This window comes from Oncorhynchus masou, unplaced genomic scaffold, assembly GCF_036934945.1.
Source record: "Oncorhynchus masou masou isolate Uvic2021 unplaced genomic scaffold, UVic_Omas_1.1 unplaced_scaffold_3913, whole genome shotgun sequence".
Classification (NCBI taxonomy): Eukaryota; Metazoa; Chordata; class Actinopteri; order Salmoniformes; family Salmonidae; genus Oncorhynchus; species Oncorhynchus masou.
This window is the reverse complement of record NW_027010315.1, coordinates 1-20000: the sequence shown is the minus strand read 5'-3', so window position 1 is coordinate 20000 and position 20000 is coordinate 1. Positions and strand designations below refer to the sequence as shown.

Below are 20000 nucleotides of genomic sequence, written 5' to 3'. Positions count from 1 at the left end.
CTGGTGTCTCCAGGTCTCTAGACCTCTCTGGTGTCTCCTGGTCTCTAGACCTCTCTGGTGCCTCCAGGTCTCTATGACTCTCTGGTGTCTCTAGACCTTTCTGGTATCTCCAGGTCTCTAGACCTCTCTGGTGTCTCCTGGTCTCTAGACCTCTCTGGTGTCTCCTGGTCTCTAGACCTCTCTGGTGTCTCCAGGTCTCTAGACCTCTCTGGTGTCTCCAGGTCTTTATGACTCTCTGGTGCGTCCAGGTCTCTAGACCTCTCTGGTGTCTCCTGATCTCTAGACCTCTCTGGTGTCTCCAGGTCTCTATGACTCTCTGGTGTCTCCAGGTCTCTATGACTCTCTGGTGCCTCCAGGTCTCTATGACTCTCTGGTGTCTCTAGACCTCTCTGGTGTCTCCAGGTCTCTAGACCTCTCTGTTGTCTCCAGGTCTTTATGACTCTCTGGTGTCTCCAGGTCTCTATATCTCTCTGCTGTGTCCAGGTCCCTAGACCTCTCTGGTGTCTCCAGGTCCCTAGACCTCTCTGGTGTCTCCAGGTCTCTATATCTCTCTGCTGTGTCCACGTCTCTAGACCTCTCTGGTGTCTCCAGGTCTCTATATCTCTCTGCTGTGTCCAGGTCCCTAGACCTCGCTGGTGTCTCCAGGTCTCTATATCTCTCTGCTGTGTCCACATCTCTAGACCTCTCTGGTGTCTCCAGGTCTCTATCTCTCTGCTGTGTCCACGTCTCTAGAAATCTCTGGTGTCTCCAGGTCTCTAGCACTCGTCATCAAAGACGGTTTCGAACACAACAAGGGGAAGGCATCGCTATTGCTTAGATCGGGTAGGACAAAAGGAGCTCTCACTCTGAAATTATTTGTTATAAGGAAGGCTCTGTCTTTGACGGAGATGGAAGAAGAGAGAGGAACGGGTGGATAAACGGCAGTGTTCTCAACGTCACATCCCGCTGCAACACTCCCGTCACACTTCCACCATCTTTCTTCTTTTTTTTCTTTCGTTCTAACTCGCTTGGCTGGCGCGAAAGGCCGCTGGGCTGGCGCGAAAGGCCGCTGGGTTGGCGCGCAAGGCCGCTTGGCTGGCGCAAGGCCGCTTGGCTGGCGCGTAAGGCCGCTTGGCTGGCGCTAGCTCGCTTGGCTAGCGCGTAAGGCCACTTGGCTGGCGCTAGCTCGCTTGGCTGGCGCTAGCTCGCTTGGCTGATGCTAGGCCGCTTGGCTGGCGCTAGCTTGCTTGGCTGGCGCTAGCTTGCTTGGCTGGCGCTAGGCCGCTTGGCTGGCGCTAGGCCTCTTGGCTGGCGCGTTAGGCCGCTTGGCTGGCGAGTAAGGCTCGCTTGGCTGGTGCTCGGCCTCTTGGCTGGTGCTCGGCCTCTTGGCTGGTGCTCTGCCTCTTGGCTGGTGCTCTGCCTCTTGGCTGGTGCTCTGCCTCTTGGCTGGTGCTATGCCTCTTGGCTGGTGCTCGGCCTCTTGGCTGGTGCTCGGCCTCTTGGCTGGTGCTCGGCCTCTTGGCTGGTGCTCGGCCTCTTGGCTGGTGCTCGGCCTCTTGGTTGATGCTGGCACATGCTCAGATCAAATACACCGCTGGAACTCCGATTAATTAAGGTGTTTACATGGTGTTTACATGGTGTTTACAATGTGTTTACATGGTGTTTACATGGTGTTTACAAGATGTTTACATGGTGTTTACAAGGTGTTTACAAGGTATTTACATGGTGTTTAAAATGTGTTTACGTGGTGTTTACAAGGTGTTTACGTGGTGTTTACAAGGTGTTTACATGGTGTTTACAAGGTGTTTACATGGTGTTTACATGGTGTTTACATGGTGTTTACGTGGTGTTTACAAGGTGTTTACAAGGTGTTTACATGGTGTTTACATGGTGTTTACAAGGTGTTTACAAGGTGTTTACAAGGTGTTTACAAGATGTTTACATGTTGTTTACATGTTGTTTACAAGATGTTTACATGTTGTTTACATGGTGTTTACAAGATGTTTACATGGTATTTACAAGATGTTTACTATAGTATTTACAAGATGTTTACATGGTGTTTACAAGGTGTTTACAAGGTGTTTACATGGTGTTTAGAAGGTGCTTACTTGTCCTATTAATCTCTCAGAAAACCAGGTGTTTTAATCAGCGTATGCTTTACTCTCGATTTTGACCTAACGCCAAATAAGATAAGCAGAGTAAGTTTGTTTACATGCCTACTGCCATAATCAGTTTAATATCAAATAGTTACTGTGCAGGTAAACATAATCTGTGTCTGTGTGTGTGTGTGTGTGTGTGTGTGTGTGTGTGTGTGTGTGTGTGTGTGTGTGTGTGTGTGTGTGTGTTGAGTCTAGGGAAGGAACATAAGCCTAATTGGATTGCATTATTGACTTTTACTGTGTAATTATTTGAATGGTACATGTACGACAGTCCATTTCCTTAGTTTCCCAACCCCTCTTTTTCTCTACTTCTCCGGTTCTATGTCTAGTTATCGGTTTGAGGTGGTATTGATCCTGTTCACAGTTTTAATCAGTCCGGCTCTAGCCGTTTCCACTCTCATTTAGCTCCAAAATAGTTTAGGGACAGCACTGATTTGATTTAGGTTCTAGGTTAACCCTGGGTGAAGGGGTGCATTTTGTCCTTACATGGGGCACCAATGCAGGTAGGAGAGTTTCCACATTCTCTTCCCTCTCTCTCTCTACCCTTAATAACATATCTTTCTCTCTCCCTTCTCACGTTGCCCTCCTTCCTCCCTCTATCTATCCTTTAATGCTCTCTCTCTCTTTCCCTCTCTCGCTCTCTCTCTCTACCCTCACAATCCCTTCCTTCCTCTCTCTCTCTAATCTTTAAATCTCTCTCTCTCTGTTTCTTTCCCTCTCTCTTGCACCTCACAATCCCTTCCTTCCTCTCTCTCTCTCTAATCTTTAAATCTCTCTGTTTCTTTCCCTCTCTCGCTCTCTCTCTCTACCCTCACGATCCCTTCCTCCCTCCCTCTCTCTAATCTTTAAATCTCTCTCTCTCTGTTTCTTTCCCTCTCTCTCTACCCTCACAATCCCCTCCTCCCTCCCTCTCTCTAACCTTTAAATCTCTCTCTCTCTGTTTCTTTCCCTCTCTCTCTACCCTCACAACCCCATCCTCCCTCCCTCTCTCTCTGTTTCTTTCCCTCTCTCTCTACCCTCACAATCCCATCCTCTCTCTCTCTCTACCCTCACAATCCCCTCCTCCCTCCCTCTCTCTACCCGTGATTCTCTCTCCCTCCAGGCTATCCATTCTGTGAGCTGGCACCATGAAGGGAAGCAGTTCATGTGTAGCCACTCAGACGGCAGCTTGACGATGTGGAACCTGAGGAACACAGCCAGACCTATTCAGATCACATATCCTCATGGTGAGACACCCACACAAAACACACACACGTACACAAACAAACACACATCTACAAAACACATGTCAGATGTTTGCTGAATACTCTTTCAGCTCTGATTGTGATGAGAGAACCGCTGCTTCTCTGCCACGGCCTTGGCTGTCTGTGGCTGTGATGGACTCGTCTGTGTGTAGGCGCCATTGTTTGACCCTTTGAACTATCTTATGGAAGACTCCCCCAGCACTGTCTGTCTGCTCAGAGCTCAGACCCACAGAAAGGACACACACACAGTCTGTCTGTATGTCTGTCTGTCACACCGGGGATGCATAATAGGCCTGGAACAGTGGGCTAATAGGACTGGAACAGTGGGCTAATAGGACTGGAACAGTGGGCTAATAGGACTGGAACAGAGGGCTAATAGGACTGGAACAGAGGGCTAATAGGACTGGAACAGTGGGCTAATAGGACTGGAACAGTGGGCTGATAGGACTGGAACAGTGGGCTGATAGGACTGGAACAGTGGGCTAATAGGACTGGAACAGTGGGCTAATAGGACTGGAACAGTGGGCTAATAGGACTGGAACAGTGGGCTAATAGGACTGGAACAGTTGGCTAATAGGAATGGAACAGTTGGCTAATAGGACTGGAACAGTGGGCTAATAGGACTGGAACAGTGGGCTAATAGGACTGGAACAGTGGGCTAATAGGACTGGAACAGTGGGCTAATAGGACTGGAACAGTGGGCTAATAGGACTGGAACAGAGGGCTAATAGGACTGGAACAGTGGGCTAATAGGACTGGAACAGTGGGCTAATAGGACTGGAACAGTGGGCAATTAGTTTTATTTTATTCATGGTTTTTGGTTTATTTGACTGGTCAGGTCAGGGAGAGAGCGAGATAAGTTTCTTTCACCTCAGCAAGAGTCATTCTACTTTGACTCTGTTCTGCTCTGTTCTGTTCTGTTCTGCTCTGTTCTGCTCTGTTCTTCTCTGTTCTGTTCTTCTCTGTTCTTCTCTGTTCTGCTCTGCTCTGTTCTGTTCTACTCTGATCTGTTCTGCTCTGTTCTATTCTACTCTTTTCTGTTCTTCTCTGTTCTGCTCTGTTCTGTTCTACTCTGATCTGTTCTGCTCTGTGTTCTGCTGTTTTCTTCTCTGTTCTGTTCTACTCTGTTTTGGTTCTGCTCTGTTATGGATCTACACTGTTCTGTTCTGTTCTGTTCTACTCTGATCTGTTCTGCTCTGTGTTCTGCTGTTTTCTTCTCTGTTCTGTTCTGCTCTGTTATGGATCTACACTGTTCTGCTCTGTTCTATTCTGCTCTGTTTTGGATCTACACTGTTCTGCTCGTCTCTATGTATATTATTATGACGTGAGGTTGTATTTTCTCTCTCACATGTGGGTTTATTAGCTGTTTACACTTCATTTTGAGAAGGACGTTTTATCATGAATACCGTAAGAGATGAACCCAGTATCCTGGATGATATGCCAGGTCAGATCCCAGAGGAAAGTTTTATGCCTCACAGTGGTTCTCCCTGTACAAGTTGCGCTGTACTACAGTACATCTTGCAGGGTGCCACAGAATTCTACGGCACGTTATTTTAAGTGTCAGCCATTGTTGCCAGAATGACTCAATTTTACCAATTCAATCTGTCACCGTCTACCAGAAACGGTAGCAGCATAATGGGGCGGCAGGGTAGCCTAGTGGTTAGAGTGTTGGACTAGTAACCAAAAGGTTGCAAGTTCGAATCCCTGAGCTGACAAGGTACAAATCTGTCGTTCTGCCCCTGAACAGGCAGTTAACCCACTGTTCCTAGGCCATCATTGAAAATAAGAATTTGTTCTTAACTGACTTGCCTAGTAAAATACATTTAATTTAAAAAAACTCAAAAAGGAAGAACCACTGTACAAACAGTGAGACTTGAGAAGAGGTAAACATTGTGAACGACTTATATCCACATTAACCAACATGTTCTATTCTACTTCCCTCCACTCCCCAGCTTGTTCATCAAAGTTAACATAGGAATTAGATAAAAACAATATGCTTTGATGAGGAAAAGAGACAAAAAAATGTGTTGTTGAACAGAATATGCAAACTCACACAGAGATTGTTCTACTGTACTACTAAATTCCATTAAGGTTTGGATCAGTTTAGAATTACAGTTGATGACAGTGATTTGAAAAACTCTGAGATATTCTAATAACTCCTATTATCAAAGTATAAAAACTGTAAACATTTAAAGGGATAGTCCACTTTTTGAGATGTTCCCTTTTCTCATCTCCCCCAGGGAAGATACTGAAGGAAGGGAGGAAGGAGGCGTGTAAGCCCATCCTCAAGGTGGAATACAAGACGTCCAGAAACAGGTAAACCATGAGCCTGTAACAGGTAAACCATGAGCCTGTAACAGGTAAACCATGAGCCTGTAACAGGTAAACCATGAGCCTGTAACAGGTAAACCAGGAGCCTGTAACAGGTAAACCAGGAGCCTGTAACAGGTAAACCATGTGCCTCTAACAGGTAAACCATGAGCATGAGCCTGTAACAGGTAAACTATGAGCCTGTAACAGGTAAACTATGAGCCAGGTAAACTATGAGCCTGTAACAGGTAAACCAGGAGCCTCTTAAGAGGTAAACCATGCAGCACACAGGATGGCACTACACCACATCTGTACTGCACTAACCATCTGCTACTGTAGTCCCAGGCGAAGCTGGCTCGTGTCCTTTCTCCACTTTCCTGTCTGAATGACGTGTCCAAAGTAAACTGCCTGTTGCTCAGGCCCTGACGCCAGGATATGCATAGAATTGGTACCATTGGGAAGAAAACACTTTGAAGTTTGTAGAAATGTTAAAATAATGTAGGACAATATACCACAATAGATATGGTAGGAGAAAATCCAAAGCAAAACCAACCGGAATGTTGTTTTGTTTTTTTGAGAGCTCTTACAATGGAAAGTATACATACTCAATTCTAGCTCTCAGGATGCAAATCCTATGACTTCCACAGGGTGTCAGTAGTCTATGTTCAAGGTTTATTCCAAAACGAATACGACATTTTTTGTCAAAAAGGGACACAGTCTTGAAAATTCGGGTATGCATGAAGACAGGACGCACCTGCTAAAATTGTTTTCCTATTGAACATACTTCTTTCTGTAAGAAATATTATAGTTTTATTACATTTTAGGGTATCTGAGGAGTAACTAGAAACGTATTTTGACTTGTTGAATCAAAGTTTAGGGGTAGATTTTCTGATTTTTTTACTCTGCAAGTTGAATGAGTGGATTACTCAATTTGATGGTGCCAACTAAACTGACGTTTTGGGATATAAAGAAGGAGTTTATCTAACAAAACAACACTACATGTCATAGTTGGGACCCTTTGGATGAAAAATCAGAGGAAGATTTTCAAAAAGTAAGTGAATATTTAATCCCTATTTGTAAATGTATGACACCTGTGCGGGTGGAACAATATTTTGAAGTGGGGCGCCGTCCTCAAACAATCAAATGGCAGCTAATGCTGTAATGGCTGCTGTAAATCGGACAGTTAGATGAACAAGAATTTAAGCTTTCTACCGATATATCCGTCATGACCCAGGAAGTGTTTAGATAAATGTTTTTTGCCCTATTTTCCATTCACCTTCAAATCCAGTTCTCTCTGATTTTACACCAAACAAATTAATGTCAAAAGCAGTCCTCGTGTAATGCACATTAACTTGTTAAGTTCTCAATGTTTGTATTTGCCCCCCAAAAAACTATTTTGATGTGCTTCTGAAGTGAAACTCAGTATGAACATGCTCCAGATAGGTCTGAGTCCTCCATCTGAAGGCTTTATATCACACAAGAAGACAATTAACAGTACAAAAGAGCCTTTTTAAAAGCGTTTCTTATCTCCACGCACGGAATTGAGAGGAGAGCCTCTGAAATTCTTATCTGATTCATGATCTTTGTTGTCTGTTGGGAATGCCCGATCCCTGTTATCCGTTCCTATTTCCCTCCTTTAAATGGCTTGTGGATTTACAATTGAGGCTTGTAGTTCTAGTTGTGTGAAGTTCGATTTAAAAGAGACATACAGTTGAAGTCAGACGTTTTACATACACGTTAGCCAAATACAGTTTTCCTGACATTTAATCTGAGTAAAAGATTCCCTGTCTTAGGGCAGTTAGGATCACCGCTTTATTTTAAGAATGTGAAATGTCAGAATAATAGCAGAGAGAATGATTTATTTCAGCTTTTATTTCTTTCATCACATTCCCAGTGAATCACAAGTTTACATACACTCTATTTGGTAGCATTGCCTTTAAAGTGTTTAACTTGAGTCAAACGTTTTGGGTAACTCTTGTCGTGTCTTTACTATCTTTAGGTTCTCTGTAATTATTATTACATGATTAAACTGATTAATCGTGTAACTGTAATTAACTAGGAAGTCGGGGCACCAAGGAAAATATTCAGATTGCAAAGTTGTAGTTTTCCTAATATAACTTTTCAGATATTTTCATACCTGATCAATAGTCTTCTGATTAATTAAGAATGATTTACCTCACGTTAGTCTCGTTCTAAATGTCGTAAGTTGTTGGTTATCCGCACGAACCCAGTATTCACTATGAGTCATCCATACATCAATTGTCTTAAATAATTTATTTATTAACTAAGTAATTCACAGAAATGCATAAACAAACAGTAGATAGTTACAAGGAAATGATAAAGTAGTTTCCCTAGTGGGCTAAACCGGCATTGCGGCTTGGTGTACAAAAGGGAAGTGGGGGTCAACTGAGATAAAACACAGAGTTGATCATTATAACAATTGAAATGCTAATCCTTTGCACATGAACGCTCACTCTTTCTGGAACCATTGCAATCAATATATATATGTACGCTCAGTGTGTCGTGTCATGGAAATTTCCTCTATTTACCAAATCATGGGAGCAAACCACACACACAAGTCAGAGTTAGTTATCAAAGTCCATCTTTAATTAAATGAGCTCTATCACAAACCCTGTGACTCTCAGATCAATTCAGTGTCTATCAATGAATTCTCTGAGAGTCCCTTCCACATTGCAATAGCATTTTGACTTTCAACAGTTCAGTATCTCTAATGAAAAGTTGAGAGTCCCAACATAATGGCAAATGGGATCCTTTATAGCAAACATCCACCCCCCCCGAGACGACATGACAATCCACAGGTCCCAGGAACTTACACAAAGAAAGACTTTACTTCAGAGAGGAGTATCTCCTAGCTAGAGTTGGCTATAAATTATCGTTCAGTTTGGTCTCCTAAACAAAGCTCTTATTTTGTCCTTTGTACAAAATGGTACCAAGACATTACCCCCACCCTATGATATATAACAAATTGTCATTTAGATACAACCAATTCTAAATACAACCAATACTGGACAAGCTCACAGAGAGGAGAGTGAGAGTATAGGTTAAGATAGAGGGAGCATAGAATGATTCCAGACACTGCCATCCTCCTCTCCCCGATGGGAAAAGTAGGGAGTGACTGGCACACCGACACAGTGGAGCAAAATATATGTTTACACATGATGACACCTTGACCTCTCCACTCTCTGCGGCTCAAGCAACTTAGTCTTGACATAGAACAGATAACTGCCAATGGCCACCACTATAGTACAACAAAATACATTCTTATGAGAAATAACTCATAAGCATATTATGAAAATAAAACATCTTATCTATGTTACCCACCAATTCTGATTATACCCCAACAGTCATCGGGGTCTCTGTTGAAAAGTTAGTTTCTTTTGAGTTTCCGTCCCCACTCCTCTCTCTCTGTCCATTAGCCTACCAGAAGCTTCTAAAGCCATTACATAATTTTCTGTAATTTTTCAAGCTGTTTAAAGGCTGCCAACTTAGTGTAGGTAAACTTCTGACCCACTGGAATGGTGATGCAGTGAATTATAAGTTAAACAATCTGTCTGTAAACAATTGTTAGAAAAAATACTTGTGTCATGCACAAATTAGATGTTCTAACCAACTTGGCAAAACTACAGTTTGTTAACAAGAAATATGTGGAGTGATTGAAAAACAAGTTTTAATGGCACCAACCTAAGTGTATGTAAACTTCTGACATCAACTGTATAGAAAAGCAAATGAAGCAAATGTGAGTCAAATACTGGGACAGAGACATGTGCTTTAGACTGGGACAGAGACAGGCACTTTAGACTGGGACAGAGACAGGCACTTTAGACTGGGACAGAGACAGGCACTTTAGACTGGGACAGAGACAGGCACTTTAGACTGGGACAGAGACAGGCACTTTAGACTGGGACAGAGACAGGCACTTTAGACTGGGACAGAGACAGGCACTTTAGACTGGGACAGAGACAGGCACTTTAGACTGGGACAGAGACAGGCACTTTAGACTGGGACAGAGACAGGCACTTTAGACTGGGACAGAGACAGGCACTTTAGACTGGGACAGACAAAGACAGGCACTTTAGACTGGGACAGGCACTTTAGACTGGGACAGACAAAGACAGGCACTTTAGACTGGGACAGACAAAGACAGGCACTTTAGACTGGGACAGACAAAGACAGGCACTTTAGACTGGGACAGACAAAGACAGGCACTTTAGACTGGGACGGACAAAGACAGGCACTTTAGACTGGGACGGACAAAGACAGGCACTTTAGACTGGGACGGACAAAGACAGGCACTTTAGACTGGGACGGACAAAGACAGGCACTTTAGACTGGGACGGACAAAGACAGGCACTTTAGACTGGGACAGAGACAGGCACTTTAGACTGGGACAGAGACAGGCACTTTAGACTGGGACGGACAAAGACAGGCACTTTAGACTGGGACAGAGACAGGCACTTTAGACTGGGACAGAGACAGACACTTTAGACTGGGACGGAGTCTGTTTCCACAGCAGTGAGCTCTACGTCATCTTCTCTGTTTCCACAGCAACGAGCCCTATGTCATCTTCTCTGGGGGTCTGTCATACGACAAGGCTGGGGGACGGAGGCCTACCCTGACCATCATGCATGGCAAGGCCATTACGGTGCTGGAGATGGACCACCCTATCGTAGAGTTCCTGGTGCTCTGTGACACCCCATACTCCAACAGTGAGTTGAGGGGCCATGGTCATTAGCTGGGGTTTGAAGGATTAAGTGAAATCTCTTTCTCTCTCTCGCTCTCTCTCTCTCTCACTCTCTCTCTTCTCTCCCTCCCTACATCAAATACACACATATGTTACTCTGTGGAGATATAGAAACATACAGTGTATTTCAAGTTACTCCATTGAGATATAGAAACATACAGTATATTTAATGTTCCTTCCTGTATAGTTAATGTATTTGTTCTCTGTGTTTTGATATAGAAACATACAGTATATTTAATGTTCCTTCCTGTATAGTTAATGTATTTGTTCTCTGTGTTTTGATATAGAAACATACAGTATATTTAATGTTCCTTCCTGTATGGTTAATGTATTTGTTCTCTGTGTTTTGATATAGAAACATACAGTATATTTAATGTTCCTTCCTGTATGGTTAATGTATTTGTTCTCTTTTTTTTGATATAGAAACATACAGTATATTTAATGTTCCTTCCTGTATGGTTAATGTATTTGTTCTCTTTTTTTTGATATAGAAACATACAGTATATTTAATGTTCCTTCCTGTATGGTTAATGTATTTGTTCTCTGTGTTAGATATAGAAACATACAGTATATTTAATGTTCCTTCCTGTATGGTTAATGTATTTGTTCTCTGTGTTAGATATAGAAACATACAGTATATTTAATGTTCCTTCCTGTATGGTTAATGTATTTTTTCTCTGTGTTAGATATAGAAACATACAGTATATTTATGTGTAGTTAATGTATTTGTTCTCTGCGATAATGTCTACAGAGATCCAGGATCCGTATGCGGTGGTGCTGCTTCTAGAAAAGGACTTTATCATGGTTGATCTGACACAGAGCAAGTATGTTCACACACACACACACACACACACACACACACACTGCTGCTGCTGCTGTGGTCTAGAGGAAACCAGGCTGTCAACTCCTGATGTGACACCGTCAGGCCAAATGTTAGACATCACCAGGGTGAATAATACTCCTCTATCAACACATCACAACTATATTAGTCCCAGACAGCATCCTACCACATCACAACTATATTAGTCCCAGACAGCATCCTACCACATCACAACTATACTAGTCCCAGACAGCATCCTACCACATAAAACTATAGTAGTCCCAGAGAGCATCCTACCACATCACAACTATAGTAGTCCCAGACAGCATCCTACCACATAAAACTATAGTAGTCCCAGACAGCATCCTACCACATCACAACTATAGTAGTCCCAGACAGCATCCTACCACACAAAACTATAGTAGTCCCAGACAGCATCCTACCACACAAAACTATACTAGTCCCAGACAGCATCCTACCACATCACAACTATACTAGTCCCAGACAGCATCCTACCACATAAAACTATATTAGTCCCAGACAGCATCCTACCACATAAAACTATAGTAGTCCCAGAGAGCATCCTACCACATCACAACTATATTAGTCCCAGACAGCATCCTACCACATAAAACTATACTAGTCACAGACAGCATCCTACCACATAAAACTATAGTAGTCCCAGACAGCATCCTACCACATCACAACTATACTAGTCCCAGACAGCATCCTACCACACAAAACTATACTAGTCCCAGACAGCATCCTACCACATCACAACTATAGTAGTCCCAGACAGCATCCTACCACATAAAACTATACTAGTCCCAGACAGCATCCTACCACATCACAACTATAGTAGTCCCAGACAGCATCCTACCACATCACAACTATACTAGTCCCAGACAGCATCCTACCACATCACAACTATAGTAGTCCCAGACAGCATCCTACCACATAAAACTATAGTAGTCCCAGAGAGCATCCTACCACATAAAACTATAGTAGTCCCAGAGAGCATCCTACCACATAAAACTATACTAGTCCCAGAGAGCATCCTACCACATCACAACTATATTAGTCCCAGACAGCATCCTACCACATAAAACTATATTAGTCCCAGACAGCATCCTACCACATCACAACTATATTAGTCCCAGACAGCATCCTACCACATAAAACTATAGTAGTCCCAGACAGCATCCTACCACATCACAACTATATTAGTCCCAGACAGCATCCTACCACATAAAACTATACTAGTCCCAGAGAGCATCCTACCACATCACAACTATAGTAGTCCCAGACAGCATCCTACCACATAAAACTATACTAGTCCCAGAGAGCATCCTACCACATCACAACTATACTAGTCCCAGAGAGCATCCTACCACATCACAACTATATTAGTCCCAGACAGCATCCTACCACATCACAACTATAGTAGTCCCAGACAGCATCCTACCACATCACAACTATAATAGTCCCTGACAGCATCCTACCACATCACAACTATAGTAGTCCCAGACAGCATCCTACCACATAAAACTATACTAGTCCCAGACAGCATCCTACCACATCACAACTATAATAGTCCCAGACAGCATCCTACCACATCACAACTATAGTAGTCCCAGACAGCATCCTACCACATCACAACTATACTAGTCCCAGACAGCATCCTACCACATCACAACTATAGTAGTCCCAGACAGCATCCTACCACATCACAACTATAGTAGTCCCAGACAGCATCCTACCACACAAAACTATACTAGTCCCAGACAGCATCCTACCACATCACAACTATAGTAGTCCCAGACAGCATCCTACCACATCACAACTATAGTAGTCCCAGACAGCATCCTACCACATTACAACTATACTAGTCCCAGACAGCATCCTACCACATCACAACTATAGTAGTCCCAGACAGCATCCTACCACCGGAAACTATACTAGTCCCAGACAGCATCCTACCACATCACAACTATAGTAGTCCCAGACAGCATCCTACCACCGGAAACTATACTAGTCCCAGACAGCATCCTACCACATCACAACTATACTAGTCCCAGACAGCATCCTACCACATTACAACTATACTAGTCCGAGACAGCATCCTACCACATCACAACTATAGTAGTCCCAGACAGCATCCTACCACACAAAACTATAGTAGTCCCAGACAGCATCCTACCACACAAAACTCTACTAGTCCCAGACAGCATCCTACCACACAACTATACTAGTCCCAGACAGCATGCTACCACATCACAACTATAGTAGTCCCAGACAGCATCCTACCACATCACAACTATAGTAGTCCCAGACAGCATCCTACCACATCACAACTATAGTAGTCCCAGACAGCATCCTACCACATCACAACTATAGTAGTCCCAGACAGCATCCTACCACATTACAACTATAGTAGTCCCAGACAGCATCCTACCACATCACAACTATACTAGTCCCAGACAGCATCCTACCACATCACAACTATACTAGTCCCAGACAGCATCCTACCACATCAAAACTATAGTAGTCCCAGACAGCATCCTACCACATCACAACTATAGTAGTCCCAGACAGCATCCTACCACATTACAACTATACTAGTCCCAGACAGCATCCTACCACATCACAACTATAGTAGTCCCAGACAGCATCCTACATAAAACACCGGAAACTATACTAGTCCCAGACAGCATCCTACCACATCACAACTATAGTAGTCCCAGACAGCATCCTACCACCGGAAACTATACTAGTCCCAGACAGCATCCTACCACATCACAACTATACTAGTCCCAGACAGCATCCTACCACATTACAACTATACTAGTCCGAGACAGCATCCTACCACATCACAACTATAGTAGTCCCAGACAGCATCCTACCACACAAAACTATAGTAGTCCCAGACAGCATCCTACCACACAAAACTCTACTAGTCCCAGACAGCATCCTACCACACAACTATACTAGTCCCAGACAGCATGCTACCACATCACAACTATAGTAGTCCCAGACAGCATCCTACCACATCACAACTATAGTAGTCCCAGACAGCATCCTACCACATCACAACTATAGTAGTCCCAGACAGCATCCTACCACATCACAACTATAGTAGTCCCAGACAGCATCCTACCACACAAAACTATACTAGTCCCAGACAGCATCCTACCACATCACAACTATAGTAGTCCCAGACAGCATCCTACCACATCACAACTATAGTAGTCCCAGACAGCATCCTACCACATCACAACTATAGTAGTCCCAGACAGCATCCTACCACACAAAACTATAGTAGTCCCAGACAGCATCCTACCACACAAAACTATACTAGTCCCAGACAGCATCCTACCACACAAAACTATACTAGTCCCAGACAGCATCCTACCACACAGAACTATAGTAGTCCCAGACAGCATCCTACCACATCACAACTATACTAGTCCCAGACAGCATCCTACCACATCACAACTATACTAGTCCCAGACAGCATCCTACCACATCACAACTATACTAGTCCCAGACAGCATCCTACCACATCACAACTATAGTAGTCCCAGACAGCATCCTACCACATCACAACTATAGTAGTCCCAGACAGCATCCTACCACATCACAACTATAGTAGTCCCAGACAGCATCCTACCACATCACAACTATACTAGTCCCAGGCAGCATCCTACCACATCACAACTATAGTAGTCCCAGACAGCATCCTACCACATCACAACTATAGTAGTCCCAGACAGCATCCTACCACATCATAACTATAGTAGTCCCAGACAGCATCCTACCACATAAAACTATACTAGTCCCTGACAGCATCCTACCACGTAAAACTATACTAGTCCCAGACAGCATCCTACCACGTAAAACTATAATAGTCTCAGACAGCATCCTACCACATCACAACTATAGTAGTCCCAGACAGCATCCTACCACATCACAACTATAGTAGTCCCAGACAGCATCCTACCACACAAAACTATAGTAGTCCCAGACAGCATCCTACCACACAAAACTATAGTAGTCCCAGACAGCATCCTACCACATCACAACTATAGTAGTCCCAGACAGCATCCTACCACATAAAACTATAGTAGTCCCAGACAGCATCCTACCACATCACAACTATACTAGTCCCAGACAGCATCCTACCACATCACAACTATACTAGTCCCAGACAGCATCCTACCACATCACAACTATACTAGTCCCAGACAGCATCCTACCACATCACAACTATACTAGTCCCAGACAGCATCCTACCACATCACAACTATAGTAGTCCCAGACAGCATCCTACCACATCACAACTATAGTAGTCCCAGACAGCATCCTACCACATCACAACTATAGTAGTCCCAGACAGCATCCTACCACATCACAACTATAGTAGTCCCAGACAGCATCCTACCACATCACAACTATAGTAGTCCCAGACAGCATCCTACCACATCACAACTATAGTAGTCCCAGACAGCATCCTACCACATCACAACTATAGTAGTCCCAGACAGCATCCTACCACATCACAACTATAGTAGTCCCAGACAGCATCCTACCACATAAAACTATACTAGTCCCTGACAGCATCCTACCACGTAAAACTATACTAGTCCCAGACAGCATCCTACCACGTAAAACTATAATAGTCTCAGACAGCATCCTACCACATCACAACTATAGTAGTCCCAGACAGCATCCTACCACATCACAACTATACTAGTCCCAGACAGCATCCTACCACATCACAACTATAGTAGTCCCAGACAGCATCCTACCACACAAAACTATAGTAGTCCCAGACAGCATCCTACCACATCACAACTATAGTAGTCCCAGACAGCATCCTACCACATAAAACTATAGTAGTCCCAGACAGCATCCTACCACATCACAACTATACTAGTCCCAGACAGCATCCTACCACATCACAACTATAGTAGTCCCAGACAGCATCCTACCACACAAAACTATAGTAGTCCCAGACAGCATCCTACCACACACAACTATAGTAGTCCCAGACAGCATCCTACCACATCACAACTATACTAGTCCCAGACAGCATCCTACCACATCACAACTATACTAGTCCCAGACAGCATCCTACCACATCACAACTATAGTAGTCCCAGACAGCATCCTACCACATAAAACTATAGTAGTCCCAGACAGCATCCTACCACATAAAACTATAGTAGTCCCAGACAGCATCCTACCACACAAAACTATACTAGTCCCAGACAGCATCCTACCACACAAAACTATACTAGTCCCAGACAGCATCCTACCACATCACAACTATACTAGTCCCAGACAGCATCCTACCACATTACAACTATACTAGTCCCAGACAGCATCCTACCACATCACAACTATACTAGTCCCAGACAGCATCCTACCACATCACAACTATAGTAGTCCCAGACAGCATCCTACCACATCACAACTATAGTAGTCCCAGACAGCATCCTACCACATCACAACTATAGTAGTCCCAGACAGCATCCTACCACATCACAACTATAGTAGTCCCAGACAGCATCCTACCACATTACAACTATAGTAGTCCCAGACAGCATCCTACCACATTACAACTATACTAGTCCGAGACAGCATCCTACCACATCACAACTATAGTAGTCCCAGACAGCATCCTACCACACAAAACTATAGTAGTCCCAGACAGCATCCTACCACACAAAACTCTACTAGTCCCAGACAGCATCCTACCACACAACTATACTAGTCCCAGACAGCATCCTACCACATCACAACTATAGTAGTCCCAGACAGCATCCTACCACATCACAACTATAGTAGTCCCAGACAGCATCCTACCACATCACAACTATAGTAGTCCCAGACAGCATCCTACCACATCACAACTATAGTAGTCCCAGACAGCATCCTACCACACAAAACTATACTAGTCCCAGACAGCATCCTACCACATCACAACTATAGTAGTCCCAGACAGCATCCTACCACATCACAACTATAGTAGTCCCAGACAGCATCCTACCACACAAAACTATAGTAGTCCCAGACAGCATCCTACCACACAAAACTATACTAGTCCCAGACAGCATCCTACCACACAAAACTATACTAGTCCCAGACAGCATCCTACCACACAAAACTATATTAGTCCCAGACAGCATCCTACCACACAAAACTATATTAGTCCCAGACAGCATCCTACCACACAAAACTATAGTAGTCCCAGACAGCATCCTACCACATCACAACTATACTAGTCCCAGACAGCATCCTACCACGTCACAACTATACTAGTCCCAGACAGCATCCTACCACACAAAACTATACTAGTCCCAGACAGCATCCTACCACATCACAACTATAATAGTCCCAGACAGCATCCTACCACATTACAACTATACTAGTCCCAGACAGCATCATACCACATAAAACTATTGTAGTCCCAGACAGCATCCTACCACACAAAACTATAGTAGTCCCAGACAGCATCCTACCACATCACAACTATAGTAGTCCCAGACAGCATCCTACCACACAAAACTATAGTTGTCCCAGACAGCATCCTACCACATCACAACTATAGTAGTCCCAGACAGCATCCTACCACACAAAACTATAGTAGTCCCAGACAGCATCCTACCACATAAAACTATATTAGTCCCAGAGTCCTACCACACAAAACTATAGTCCCAGACAGCATCCTACCACATAAAACTATAGTAGTCCCAGACAGCATCCTACCACACAAAACTATACTAGTCCCAGACAGCATCCTACCACATCACAACTATAGTAGTCCCAGACAGCATCCTACCACATAAAACTATTGTAGTCCCAGACAGCATCCTACCACATAAAACTATTGTAGTCCCAGACAGCATCCTACCACATAAAACTATATTAGTCCCAGACAGCATCCTACCACATCACAACTATAGTAGTCCCAGACAGCATCCTACCACATCACAACTATACTAGTCCCAGACAGCATCCTACCACATCACAACTATAGTAGTCCCAGACAGCATCCTACCACATCACAACTATAATAGTCACAGACAGCATCCTACCACATAAAACTATAGTAGTCCCAGACAGCATCCTACCACATAAAACTATAGTAGTCCCAGACAGCATCCTACCACATAAAACTATAGTAGTCCCAGACAGCATCCTACCACATCACAACTATACTAGTCCCAGACAGCATCCTACCACACAAAACTATAGTAGTCCCAGACAGCATCCTACCACATCACAACTATACTAGTCCCAGACAGCATCCTACAACATCACAACTATACTAGTCACAGACAGCATCCTACCACATAAAACTATAGTAGTCGCAGACAGCATCCTACCACATCACAACTATACTAGTCCCAGACAGCATCCTACCACACAACTATACTAGTCCCAGACAGCATCCTACCACATCACAACTATACTAGTCCCAGACAGCATCCTACCACACAAAACTATAATAGTCCCAGACAGCATCCTACCACATCACAACTATAGTAGTCGCAGACAGCATCCTACCACATAAAACTATTGTAGTCCCAGACAGCATCCTACCACATAAAACTATTGTAGTCCCAGACAGCATCCTACCACATAAAACTATATTAGTCCCAGACAGCATCCTACCACATCACAACTATAGTAGTCCCAGACAGCATCCTACCACATCACAACTATACTAGTCCCAGACAGCATCCTACCACATCACAACTATACTAGTCCCAGACAGCATCCTACCACACAAAACAATAGTAGTCACAGACAGCATCCTACCACATAAAACTATAGTAGTCCCAGACAGCATCCTACCACATAAAACTATAGTAGTCCCAGACAGCATCCTACCACATCACAACTATAGTAGTCCCAGACAGCATCCTACCACACAAAACTATACTAGTCCCAGACAGCATCCTACCACATCACAACTATAGTAGTCCCAGACAGCATCCTACCACATCACAACTATACTAGTCCCAGACAGCATCCTACCACATCACAGCTATAGTAGTCACAGACATCATCCTACCACACAAAACTATACTAGTCCCAGACAGCATCCTACCACATCACAGCTATATTAGTCCCAGACAGCATCCTACCACATCACAACTATACTAGTCCCAGACAGCATCCTACCACATCACAACTATACTAGTCCCAGACAGCATCCTACCACCGGAAACTATAGTAGTCCCAGACAGCATCCTACCACATCACAACTATACTAGTCCCAGACAGCATCCTACCACACAACTATACTAGTCCCAGACAGCATCCTACCACATCACAACTATACTAGTCCCAGACAGCATCCTACCACACAAAACTATAATAGTCCCAGACAGCATCCTACCACATCACAACTATAGTAGTCCAGACAGCATCCTACCACATAAAACTATTGTAGTCCCAGACAGCATCCTACCACATAAAACTATTGTAGTCCCAGACAGCATCCTACCACATAAAACTATATTAGTCCCAGACAGCATCCTACCACATCACAACTATAGTAGTCCCAGACAGCATCCTACCACATCACAACTATACTAGTCCCAGACAGCATCCTACCACATCACAACTATAGTAGTCCCAGACAGCATCCTACCACACAAAACAATAGTAGTCACAGACAGCATCCTACCATAAAACATAGTAGTCCACATAAA

The 20000-nt window shown here is 43.8% G+C and overlaps 1 protein-coding gene across 1 annotated transcript in view; it reads left to right on the top strand.

Moving 5' to 3' along the window:
• Positions 1-11278, top strand: part of LOC135534747 (syntaxin-binding protein 5-like) — a gene marked incomplete at its 3' end in the record, with an annotated part of 19775 nt that extends 8497 nt beyond the window's left edge. The window contains exons 4-7 of the mRNA XM_064961635.1: positions 3241-3364; positions 5623-5698; positions 10259-10419; positions 11206-11278. Coding sequence (XP_064817707.1) covers positions 3241-3364; positions 5623-5698; positions 10259-10419; positions 11206-11278 — 434 coding nt within the window. The remainder of the gene's footprint in view (positions 1-3240; positions 3365-5622; positions 5699-10258; positions 10420-11205) is intronic.
• Between the last annotated feature and the right edge of the window lie 8722 nt (positions 11279-20000).